We start from the raw sequence: 12,035 nt of genomic DNA on the forward strand, positions 1-12,035 counted from the left end.
CCCGGTGTCCTGCTCCCCTCAGTGAAGGAAGACTGGCCTCACGCATCAGTGTGCCTTCAGATAGAGTCATAAAATCATGGAATGGTTTGGGTTGAAGGGACTTTAAAGCTCATCCAGCTCCAACCCCTGCCACGGGCACGGACCCCTTCCACTGGAGCAGCTTGCTCCAAGCCCCTGTGTCCAACCTGGCCTTGAACACTGCCAGGGATGGGGCAGCCACAGCTCCTCTGGGCACCCTGTGCCAGCGCCTCAGCACCCTCACAGGGAAGAGCTTCTGCCTTATATCTAGCTTAAATCTCCCCTGTTTCAGTTTGAACCCATCTCCCCCTGTCCTATCGCTACAGTCCCTGATGAAGAGTCCTTCTCCAGCATCCTTGTAGTCCCCTTTCAGACACTGGAAGCTGCTCCGAGGTCTCCACGCAGCTTCTCTTCTCCAGGCTGAACAGCCTCAGTAAAAACCACCAAAACCCATTGGGAACGGCGCTGTTCGGAGGGGCACACAGCGTGTGGGGCCGGGTTGATCCCGGTGCATCCCGGAGCTCCGCTCTCTCCCCTCAGGGCGGCCCCGGCCCTTCCCTCACGGCTGGAGGGGGACGCGCCGTTGCCGTGGTAACGACGCCGCCCGCCAGGGGGCGCCGTGGCGCGGCGGAAGAGCCATGGCGGACTACGAGGCGGTGCAGCGCGGGCCGCTGCGGCTGAAGGGCGGCGGAGCGGGGCTGGGGGCCGGCAAGCGGTGAGTAACGAGGGGGGCAACGGGGTGGGGGCCACCGGGTGGGCAGCCGAGGTTGTGCCCTGATCGCCCTCCGCCCGCAGGAAGAAGAAGAAGGCAAAGGAGAAGACTCAGATCCTGGAGCAGATCGTGAGCAGCAAGAAGCAGGAGGAGGAGAAGAAGCGCGGCCTGGACAAGCGCACCCCAGCGCAGGTGGCCTACGAGAAAATGCAGGAGAAGCGGGTAAAACCGGCTTTAAAACCCCCAGTTGAAGCCCTCAGAGGCGGCCCCTGAGGGGCTGTGGGTGCTGGTGGTAACTGGGCTCTCTTGTGTCTACAGCAAATGGAGAGGATCCTGAAGAAAGCATCCAAAACCCATAAACAGAGGGTGGAGGTGAGCTGAATTATCCTGATTCACTGAGGCTGGTGTGGTTTGTTGGGCTGGGGGAGCTGTTTTGCCTCCTTGAAACACAGAAGCAGGGAGGCGAGGGGCCTTGTGATGTCAGTGCCAAATATTAAACATTCTGTTCCTCTTTCTGTCCCCTTAGGACTTCAACAGGCACTTGGATACTCTGACTGAGCACTATGACATTCCCAAAGTCAGCTGGACAAAGTGAATGGGCTGCTTTTCAAGGCTTTGGACCAGGGGATGTGTTTTATTGGTGTTGAACAGGGTTGCCATGTAAATGTGTGTAATCTCCACACTGACTGTTTTACCTATCTCCCGAATGTTGAGGGATTTGTACTTTTATTTCATTGTTTTGGGTTTTGAAACTGAATATTTTACAAACTCCCTCTTTTCTGATGAGCTCTGATTTATGAAGGTGCAGAGGGTTTGGGGGTTTTTAGTGCTTACAGCAACATTAAGGCCACAATCGGTTGCTGTTAGCCAGCTGCAGAGTGTTCCTTTATTTATTTGGTACAGTTCTTTTCGGACATCAAGAGCCTGGCAGCCTCTCATAGCATAAGTTTCTCTTGCAGGAGAGAGGAATTGTATAGTTTCTTTTCATCTAGAGGTAGAGGGTCTGCTGTAATGCGTAACTTCAATGTCACCATTAAAATGCCGCTTTCATCGTTTTATTGGTGCTGATTTACTTATAAATGGGGGAAAGAATTTGCGTGTGGAGTTTCTGTAGTGCCTTTCCTGTCGTTATAACTCGTACTGCCTTTGAGAGATGACATGTACCATGTACCTCAATTAAAACCCCAATATGCCTCTTAAACCTGAATATTGTTCTTGAATGTGAACACCGTCCCTCTGCTCTTGCTGCCCGGAGCCCCACCTCAGCCTGGACAAACTTTCCCCTCTTATCACGGTGCTGCTTTCACCACCATGGGTTGGGGAAAAAGACCCCGGGACTATTTAGCAGTGGGACTCGGTGGGTCAACGTGTTCTTCCGCGATGCCCTGCGCATGCCCCTCCGCGCAGCAGCCGGGTCTCATTGCGTCGCTTCCTCCCGGAAGCGGAAGTCGGTGCGTGCGCGGCCGGGCGACACGGCGGCCCGGGCGGGCGGCGGGGCGGCGATGTCGGCCAGCGCTGTCTACGTGCTGGACCTGAAGGGGAAGGTGAGGCCCGGCTGCGGCTCTGCAGGGCTGGAGGCGGAGGAGCGGCGTCTCTCGCCCCGGTGGGGGTGCTGAGGGGCCCGGAGGATGCCCCGGCCTCGCTGGGGGCTGCGAGAGCCGCGCTCCCCTCTCCGGCACCTCTTTGCTGCCAGCCCAGCCTCATGTGGCAATGTGGGCCTCAGCTGTAGCGGGAGAGTCGTGGCCTGTGGCTCAGCTGCAGGTGCTGAGTGAGGTGGCTGCGGAGAGCTGAGTTGCGACCTTGGGCAGCCCCAGGGTAATTAATCTTTGCACTAATTGGAGGTAGTTTGTCTCCGAGGAGCTGGCTTGTTTTCCTGTCTTAAAAGCGTCTTTAGGGTTCGTGCAGCAATAGGTGAAGAGCAATGAAAAACATTAATACATGACTTTCCAGTGAAAGGTTAAGGAGTCACGTTCTAATCAGTGTTTTAGCGTTGTAGTTTGTGTTTGTGCAATGGCTGGAGTGAAGTGAAAGTTACTTAATGAGGCCTTCCGAATACCTTGTGCATTGGCCTTGCATGGTAACATTGTCTCATGAAAGAGAAAGAAAAGATGAGTTTGTCGCTCTCTTCATAGGTTCTTATCTGTCGGAATTACCGTGGAGATGTGGACATGTCAGAGGTGGAGCATTTTATGCCAATTCTTATGGAAAAGGAAGAAGAGGGGACACTTTCTCCCATTCTAGCACATGGAGGAGTTCGTTTTATGTGGATTAAACATAACAACTTGTATCGTATCCTTTATACTTCAGATAACTCCTGTGTGCTGAGATACAGAGGGCTGCTACAATATTTGTGTTGTTTTGTGTCTAAATGCAAAGCTGGAGAATGGGTGAGGTAACATAAGGAGGCTTTATTAAATAAAGTTGGTTTATGCTTTGCATAGTGTAATGTGCACCAGCAGCACAGGGTGTAGAAAAGGGTTTATATTAATTCTACTCTTTCCCAAAAGTTTATCTTCAGTTCTTGTTAGACCAGAGGTGAATTAATTAACTCTTAGGAGGGTTATTTTTTTGCCAATTCTAATTTCCTAAAGGCATTTATTAAACTTTTGAGTGGTGACTTTGAATGCATTTTCCTGAACATCCTTGATCAGTTGTTGCAACCTCTAAGAAAAATGCTTGTGTGTCACTGGTGTTTTCGTTTTTATATAAAGTAGTTCAGGTGAGTATGAAATCTCCAAAGTCACCTCTGGCTTCTTTTCAGTTCAGTCTAAATCTAATCTAAATATAAGTGCATGGAGCTTTCCCATGGATATGGGAATATGGTAATAGCATTTTTTACTTTATATTTGGTTATTTTGTAGAACTATCTTCCTACAGTAATGGAATTGATATTTTGTAGCTGAGTAGGCAAAAGATGTGACACAGTGCTGTAAGTAGTTGCACAAAGCCTGAGAACATGGAGGAGAATTGTGAACTTGATGCGTGAGTAGTGGCATATCGTGTAGTTCCTACGTTTGGTTCATCTGTACCTGGTGTGAAAAAGATTTTCTTCAAAATAATTATTTTTCACAATAGTTAGAGTTGCTTTTAGGATTCTCCGACTCTTTTAATGGAGGTGGACTTCCTGAGGCTAAATCTGCTGAATAGAATGCTGTATGTGAACGATGTGGTTTGGTTTGGGGCTTTTTAAGACTTGTCATTTTAGATACAAGAATACATTCTGAATGTGCTGTACTTCCCTCAGTTAACATCCTCCTCCCTCCCCTCCCTCCTGTCATTTTGTTTCAGGTTTTTTCTGAATATTTCAAGGAGTTGGAAGAAGAGAGCATTAGGGACAATTTTGTTATTATTTATGAGTTGTTAGATGAGCTTATGGATTTTGGTTACCCACAAACCACTGATAGTAAAATTTTACAAGAGTAAGTATCATTCTGTGTCACTTACAGTGACAGACTTCTTGGAAAGTTTTGAGCATCCTTCTAGATGCAGACAAATGCTTTGCTTTGGTCTGGTTAGCAAAAGAATTAATGTTGCTTTTTTTCATGCCAATTATGTGTAAAGGTACATCACTCAGGAAGGCCACAAACTTGAAACTGGAGCTCCACGTCCACCTGCCACTGTTACCAATGCTGTATCATGGAGATCAGAAGGGATAAAATACAGGAAAAATGAGGTGTTCCTGGATGTTATAGAGTCTGTTAACCTTTTGGTGGGTACCTTCTATTTTAACTTGGAATGAAAATCATAATAAGAAGTGCTGAAAGTGGCTTACTGTCTGAAAACCTGCAAGTTGCAATAAAAAGTCAGGTTGAATGTGGCTAGTGGCCTGTGCTGCTCAAAACAACGTCAGTTATTGAGACTCAAGTACCCATAAGGACATCTAGTAAACAAACAATGCTTTACTTGTATGCACTGTAGAATCATAGAATGGTTTATGTTGGAAAGGACCTAAAGATCATCTAGTTCCAACCCGCTTGCCATGAGCAGGGTCTCCTCACTCTAGACCATGTCACTCAAGGCTCTGTCCAGCCTGGCCTTGAACACTGCCAGGGATCAAGCATTTACCACTTCTCTGGGCAACCTGTGCCAATGTCTCACCACCCTCACAGTAAAGAATTTCTTCCTTATATCTAACCTGAATTGCTGATTTCTGATCTGTCCTTCCCTCCTCTGTCTGTGCCCATCACCTCCCTGATCTAATTCTAATCTGCTGGATTAATTTCTCAGGAGAAAGACATCCTAGAAGACTTGGGACATGGGAATGGGATAGGAGTGCTTGATGTCATAATGTATCCCATCAGAGCAGTCTTACCTTTCTTTTTGTTTTACTTCAGGTCAGTGCCAATGGAAACGTATTACGGAGTGAGATAGTTGGATCCATTAAAATGCGAGTCTTCCTCTCAGGAATGCCAGAGCTGCGCCTGGGTTTAAATGACAAAGTTCTCTTTGATAATACAGGCCGTGAGTATTTCAGTGAAACCTCAGTAATCATGAAAGATGCTGTCTGAAATCAGCTGAAGTTCAGCTGAAAGGATTTAGTCAGAGATGATAGAAATACACCCTTTTTCAGGATAGAAAACCATATTGGGTCTTGTGCGACACTATCAGGCAAAGATGGAATACCATGGTAATGTGTGGTAACCATCTAGGTTTCCTCATCCCTTTTTTCACTGGGACTTCTGTAGTCCTAAAAAGCTCTAGCAAGCTAAAGAACAGACTGGCTAAAAGGGAGGAACGTGAGCAGACAACAGCTCTGCTGTGTGGCTGGCACTGATGAGACTTTGGGCATCGGTTGTGCAGCACCTTGAAATACGTATTGATATCTAGGTGGCAAAAGTAAATCAGTAGAACTGGAAGATGTGAAGTTTCACCAGTGCGTTCGTCTCTCTCGCTTTGAGAACGACAGGACAATTTCTTTCATTCCGCCTGATGGAGAGTTTGAGCTCATGTCATATCGCCTCAATACCCACGTGAGTCTGGATGTTTGCTTTTTCCATGATAACAGTTCAGATTGTGGGCAGCATTGCTGATAGCTTTCCCTTAATTATTTGTTTTCCTTAAAATCTGGGCAGCACAGTAGTTTTCAGATCAACTACTAATGAAGCTTTGTGCTTCCCTGTTTGGAAGAAGAATGAGTTTGGACTTGTCAGTAAGCCTCTGTATTTTCAACTACTGTTGAAACTCTTCCTGAAGTACCATTCCTATGGTGACTTTTTCAGCTACCTGCATGATGAAATGTCAGTGTAGCAATTGACCAGTGTCCTTGGTTCAGCTGGAGCAGTTATTTTTCTCCTTTCGACTTTAGTCTGAGAACAATGCTGATAACACACTGATGGTTTTGTCCTCAGACTAAAGTCAAGAATTTGGTCCTTGGCATGTCAGTGCTTGCTCGTTTGTATAATTGTATTTTTAATAAAACCACAACTTGGTTATCATTACAAGCATCACAGATTTTGTTTTCTGTGGGGTTCACATGCTGAGTGTATCTTTATGGGGAAGCAACATTGGAATGACCATGTCAAAGGAAAACTATAGCTGTTAAATGTGTTTCTTCCCCCATTAGGTAAAACCACTGATCTGGATTGAGTCTGTGATTGAAAAACATTCCCATAGCCGCATCGAGTACATGATCAAGGTCAGCAATTCTAATCATGGCTAATTTCAGTCTTTCATTTGTTCTCAAAGCTTGACCAGCAGTTTGGGCATTTGTAACTTCATTAGTAAGTGCATATTACAGCTCTGTTCCTCGCTGTGTAGGTTGGGACAGGGGGAATTGTGTGTCTCAGCTCTCGGCACTCACTAGCATAATGGAAATATTTAGAGGGCTGCTTTTCTGACACAGTTTTTAAATTTCTCTAGGCAAAAAGTCAATTTAAACGTAGATCAACTGCCAACAATGTGGAGATTCACATTCCAGTTCCAAACGATGCGGACTCGCCAAAGTTTAAAACCACTGTTGGAAGTGTCAAATGGGTTCCAGAGAACAGTGAAATTGTCTGGTCCATTAAGTCTTTTCCAGTAAGTGTTATTTTTAGTCTTATTGCCTGATAGTGTAATAATTAATATTAATATTTTATGCATGTTCAGACTCTGCCTATTAGAAGCAGATTCTAATATCCAGTAGTATCTAATAGTACTGGCTTCTTCCTCTTCTCCCTTGGCTGAAGGGTTGGAACTTGCTAATAGATGTTTAAGATACTGCTGTTTATATTAGTTTAACTGGGATATTTTTTTCAGAACAAGGTTAGAGAGCAGATTTTTGAGCCATGTCTGTGGATGGTGCAATCCCTTGGCCTAGGTTTAGCAGCAGCTGTTTAAGTTTGTCAGACTGTGCTTCTTGGGTGTTTCCATGAGCATGAGCTCTTTCAAATGCTAATGTAGTGGTGCTACAGCTGTCTGTCACTGTTTAATCAGAAAGGGCAACAGCATTGTTTTCATTTGAGTATGAGGCTGGAAGAAAATGAATTATGCCTCAGGCTGGTCCTAATTTTATCTGAATCTAAGAAAAACCAAAACATTTTTTAAATAAAAACAAGTGCTCACTTTTAAGTCCTAGAGAAGAGCTGAAGGGATGGTGGAGCTCAGTGATTTGACATTAAGAATATAGCCCTTGTATTGGTGCAAGTGTGTTGTATTTTTTGTTTCAAGAAAAAAAATCTGTCCTTTTTGGCTAGGGTGGAAAAGAATACCTGATGAGAGCTCACTTTGGACTTCCAAGTGTTGAAGCTGAAGATAAGGAAGGAAAACCTCCCATAAGTGTAAAGTTTGAGATTCCATATTTCACCACTTCAGGAATCCAGGTTAGTAGCTGAAAATAGAAATACTGACGAGTATTTTTGGGCTCTTCATGCACAAGTTTTTCTCATCTTGTTGATTCCTGTTCAATGTTATCCATAATCCATATTTTTGACCCCCGAAAAAAATCTTATTTTTATCTTCTTTGCTGAATGCTGCTTGGCTTACATTGAAGACTATTTCTTTAACATCCCTTTCTTTCTAGGTTCGCTACTTAAAGATAATTGAGAAGAGTGGCTATCAGGCTCTCCCATGGGTTCGTTATATTACCCAGAATGGAGGTAAGTAGAATAATAGAATCACAAAATGGCTTGGGTTGGAAAGGACCTTAAAATCATACGGTTCCAACCCCCCTGCCATGAACAGGAACACCTCACGCTAGACCATGTCACTCAAGGCTCTGTCCATCCTGGCCTTGAACTCTGCGAGGGACAGAGCATCTACCACCTCTTTGGCTAAATCTGCTCCAGTGCCTCACCACCCTCACAGTAAAGAACTCCTTCCTTATCTCCAACCTGGACTTTCCCTATTTCAGTTTGAATCCATCACCCCTTGTCCCATCACTACAGTCCCTGATGAAGAGCCCCTCTCCAGCATCTTTGTAGCCCTCTTCAGATGCTGGAAGTTGCTCTGAGATCTCCATGCAGCTTCTCTTGTCCAAGGTGAACAGCCCCGATTTTCTCAGCCTGTTTCCATATGGGAGGTGCTCCAGGCCTTGACCATCCCTGTGGTCTCCTCTGGACTTGCTCCAACAGCTCCATGTCCTTCTTATGTCGAGGGCACAAGAAGGCAATACACTGTAGGCATCTCCAACGTGCATATTTTGTTTCCCGAGCATAAACCTCCAAATAGAAACGCACAAATGCAGTTTGCTCATATTTCTAAGTATTAAACTGTATGGTTTAGACACAGATTAAGGTTTGTTGCTTTTTCCAGTCACCTTTTTTGGTGTCTTAATGAAGGACCCAATGGGATAGTTCAATATTTTGTAATTAAGCTGAGATATGGTGAGATTTTTGGAACGTAAATTTAAAAAGAGATCACTCACACATACTATTCTGCCGGCTTCAAGATGTGTAAGACACTGTCTACTACATGATACTAGATTGTTAGCAAGTAAAAGGGGGGGGGGTTTGGTTTTAGTCTGCCTGCAATTACCTTAATCACTTTAGAGCTCATTATCATGGCCATTCTAAGCAAAGTGACGGGTTTATTTCGCATCTCTTCATCCCAATTTGCTCATCTGCTTTACTGAAATGATTTACTAAACCACTTTTGGGTTTCTTCCCCTTTACAGACTACCAGCTTCGAACGCAGTAAAACCCCTTGCAAGCACCACAGACGACAAAACTTCGGGCCTGGAATTTGTTTGCAGAAGCTTCTGTGGTATCAAGAGCTGTGAATGTTGTTGCCAAGGGTCTTGTTTCTGCAGTCTTGGATTGGCAGGACAGAGATTGGAAATTTACTGTTTTCAATAATGTGTTTGAGCATTTGAACCATTAGTATTGATTGTGTGAATATTTATTTCATTCTTAGAACATGCTGATCTTGCTGCTAAATGCTAATTCTGAATAGCAGTTACCTTGAGGAGCCAGGAATACAGAACAGACCTTGAGAATGTCTTGTCAATGCCTTGTCTGTTACATCCACAAAGTTTCTAGTATTCATATTTTAGGATCTCTAAAGACGTGGGCAGGGTTATGCTACAAATTAGGGAGACAATTGTGCAATTAAAATGACTGCTGAACACTTAGTTGTATTTAGCCCAAGGTATTTATTTTTTTCTGGGCATATGAGTGCCTTAACTCATTCAAAGCTCTGTTAACTTATAAAAATTAACGGGATATGAGTTGAAACTACGTGAAATCAACAATTACTATTTGCTCTTCTTTTGCATGGTTTCAAACCAGTTTGTCTGACAGAGCAACTTCAAGTGAAGGGTTTGGAAATGAAAATACGTGTTTGTTAAAGACTACGTTAACCAAGAACAAGCGATCACAGAAGTAAATGTCTATGGGAACATCTCTGTAGAAGCATGATGATTGCTAGTTTGAGTTAGTCAGAATGCAGACTGAAAAGTTTCAACCCTGTGCTACCCCTAGGGCCTGGAAACATTCTGCCAATTGATGAGCTTTTGCTTTCTTTTAATTTCTGTTTGTAAAACAAGTTCCAAACTGTAATAAGTAAGCATAAAACCTTAGATCAGTTGTTGAAAGAAAGATCAAAACCATTTTGGAGGTGATGACATTTGGTAGGAAGATTGGGGTTTTACTATTATTTTTCCAGATGATAGTAACATACTCCAACCCCTTCTGGCAAATTGATTGTTGTTGATGAAGAGGCTGATAAAAATACAGTTGCCATTTTAATTCCAGCTTGCCTTTGTGTTAATTTAGGGTGAATATTTCCCTTTTTTGGTATAGCTTGCTAGAATTTAACTTGATTTGTCCTAAGCGAGATGCTTTCTTTCTCAGTCTTTTCCATTTGTAAACAACTAGAATTCTAGCTTCCTGGCAGATGGATAACAGTTCAGAATGTTATACTTAAAGGTATTATGTTTTTTTACATGCCGTTTCATTTTGTATTCTGAGAAGCTGAGGTTGGCATGGGTGTACATAGTCATTTTGATTTAATTTTGGGTTGGGTTTTTTTTCCAGAAAAATGATGGTTATCAGTATTTTTCTTTATGAACAGTTTTTAGAATGCTTTTGTTTGAGTTTAGTACTCCTGACAGATGCTAAACTTAAACCAGCAGAATCTAAATGTATGTCTGCAAACGTGATGTACTACACTGTGCTCAAGGTTTCTTCACACCACTCTGGTGACAGTCCTTGACTCTCCCGCCAGATTGAGAAGACATTTCACTCATTGTCCCCACTAAATCGTTGTAGACCCTATATATAGATATACTTGGGTATACAGTATATACTGTTAGCAAAAAGACCCAGTTAAATTCCCTTGCAGTGCAGCTGCTGTGACATTAGAGGAAGATCAGCCTCAGAAAGAGCTGATCTCTGGCAGTACCGAGGCAATACCAGTTAAGCAATGGTAGGTTTGGATGTGTATATTCTGCAGTCAGGTTAGTGTATTGGTCACCCCACAAGCTCAATGTTGAAACAAATTAAATCATCCTCAAGATTTGGTTCCACCACTCATTTTCATGTGAATAATAAAGCATATGACTGGACTGAACATTTTTATATTAAAACTGTAACTGGTGGACAGATCATTCTCTCATGACTGTTTTTCTTCCAAGTGTTCACTTTTATTACTTCTCTGTAAAATGTGACTCTTGATCACTGTTTGTTTTCCTGTTAAGGGTTGTGTCTTGCAGACCAGGACAGTGTTTTCTCCTATTTCTGTTTTCGTGATGAGGCATCAGCCGTGCTTGTCCAGGAAGTAATAAAGGGCAAAAACTCTGCTTTGAGTCAGTTGTACTTCAGATTGTAGCCTCTAATCTTCAGGTACCCTCAGCTGTTCTGATATGAGGCCTGGGTGATTGGAACTGACTTCATAAAAGTATTCCTGATTTTCTACCAAATACTGAACAAACCCTTGCTCTTCTGTTGTTCTCTGCCAAATTTGCCTGTGTGCCATAAAACTAGTGCTCATTATCACCCTCTATTTCAGAAAGCAAAATAAATCCCTACGTCTTCATCCGTTCCTTGTTGAAGTGTTGGGTTGTTTGGGCAGAAAGACAAACTCAGTGCTCGAACATTACAACATCTCTAGCTCTTACTCCAGGAGTACCTTGTTTATGCTTTGTAAGCTTTGTTCTTAGAGCAGCTGCTAAATCTTCTTTCCCTTGGTGCCTTCTGTTCTCTGCCTAGTATGGAAAACTGTAAGTTTTATGGTCTGCTGCTGCCTTACAGGTAAATACCTAATACAAAATAGTTCTGAAAGACAATTTGCACAATTCAGGTAAGCAGTGAAGTATCTCATCTGTGTTTTCAGCTCCATGTGGTTTCATAGCTGTGTTACCTGGAATTTGGAATATTGAAAGACTAAACTTAAGTGGCTCTGAAACCACTGTTCCTAAGCCTGATGTTTAAATACTCTCTGCAGTCTTGTGTGGTACCCTGGGAAGCAGGCTGGTTTTTTTCCTCGGTGAGCTTAAGTGTGTTTCCAGTCTCTATCCTAGCACAGACTGCTGGCTCAGATATTTCAACAGCAGGAAGCATTCCCCTCTCCTTTTCTTGGCATGCAAGACTAACCTCATCTACTCATTATTTAATTGCTAGCCGATTAGATAGCTGTCCCTCAAGGTGCGTCAGCGGCACTCCCCGCTGCAGTAAATAGGTAGTGTTACTTCCTGTAGTAGTGTGTGTGTGTATCTGATCTCTTGGCTTTCTTAGAATGAAAGATTGCATCAAACTGTCTTTTTTTGTTCCCTTCGTGGCAACTTCTACCAGTAGATGGCATTCGGAGCTCACTGTGTGTCTTAATGACCAGAGTCGTGCAAACTGTGTGCTGAATGTATCTCTTCGTTTGAACAGTACAGCTATTTCAG

General features: G+C 43.5%; 2 protein-coding genes across 3 annotated transcripts; both read left to right on the forward strand.

The window, feature by feature from the left end:
* The first annotated feature begins 629 nt into the window (after window positions 1-629).
* Window positions 630-1,786, forward strand: FAM32A (family with sequence similarity 32 member A). The gene is made up of 4 exons (XM_080634052.1): window positions 630-733; window positions 814-952; window positions 1,049-1,102; window positions 1,257-1,786. Exons 1-4 carry the CDS (start codon window positions 657-659, stop codon window positions 1,323-1,325), a joined length of 339 nt encoding a protein of 112 aa, XP_080490178.1. The 5' UTR covers window positions 630-656; the 3' UTR covers window positions 1,326-1,786.
* A 138-nt stretch (window positions 1,787-1,924) lies between these two features.
* Window positions 1,925-10,752, forward strand: AP1M1 (adaptor related protein complex 1 subunit mu 1). Of its 2 annotated transcripts, none has more exons than XM_080634050.1 (12): window positions 1,925-2,274; window positions 2,863-3,019; window positions 3,382-3,449; window positions 4,019-4,149; window positions 4,292-4,439; window positions 5,065-5,191; window positions 5,558-5,700; window positions 6,294-6,365; window positions 6,590-6,748; window positions 7,405-7,530; window positions 7,731-7,806; window positions 8,823-10,752. In XM_080634050.1, the coding sequence occupies exons 1-12, from the start codon at window positions 2,122-2,124 to the stop codon at window positions 8,843-8,845; spliced, it is 1,383 nt and encodes a 460-aa protein (XP_080490176.1). In that variant the 5' UTR covers window positions 1,925-2,121; the 3' UTR covers window positions 8,846-10,752. The 2 variants fall into 2 exon arrangements, with proteins under 2 accessions (XP_080490176.1, XP_080490177.1); XM_080634051.1 differs by lacking the exon at window positions 1,925-2,274 and adding an exon at window positions 2,289-2,545.
* Window positions 10,753-12,035: the final 1,283 nt, after the last annotated feature.

Source organism: Psittacula echo, assembly GCF_963264785.1.
Source record: "Psittacula echo genome assembly, chromosome: 24".
Taxonomy (NCBI): Eukaryota; Metazoa; Chordata; class Aves; order Psittaciformes; family Psittacidae; genus Psittacula; species Psittacula echo.

What these genes read in the sequence shown, in the direction of transcription:
- FAM32A (XM_080634052.1), top strand. Translation starts at nt 657, where the DNA reads ATGGCGGACTACGAGGCGGTGCAGCGCGGGCCGCTGCGGCTGAAGGGC. An exon ending in GGGCTGGGGGCCGGCAAGCG is followed by an intron (nt 734 to 813) that starts GTGAGTAACGAG and finishes CTCCGCCCGCAG; the next exon opens with GAAGAAGAAGAAGGCAAAGG. An exon ending in CCCATAAACAGAGGGTGGAG is followed by an intron (nt 1,103 to 1,256) that starts GTGAGCTGAATT and finishes CTGTCCCCTTAG; the next exon opens with GACTTCAACAGGCACTTGGA.
- AP1M1 (XM_080634050.1), top strand. Translation starts at nt 2,122, where the DNA reads ATGCCCCTCCGCGCAGCAGCCGGGTCTCATTGCGTCGCTTCCTCCCGG. An exon ending in TGCTGGACCTGAAGGGGAAG is followed by an intron (nt 2,275 to 2,862) that starts GTGAGGCCCGGC and finishes CTCTCTTCATAG; the next exon opens with GTTCTTATCTGTCGGAATTA. An exon ending in TCTCTTTGATAATACAGGCC is followed by an intron (nt 5,192 to 5,557) that starts GTGAGTATTTCA and finishes ATTGATATCTAG; the next exon opens with GTGGCAAAAGTAAATCAGTA.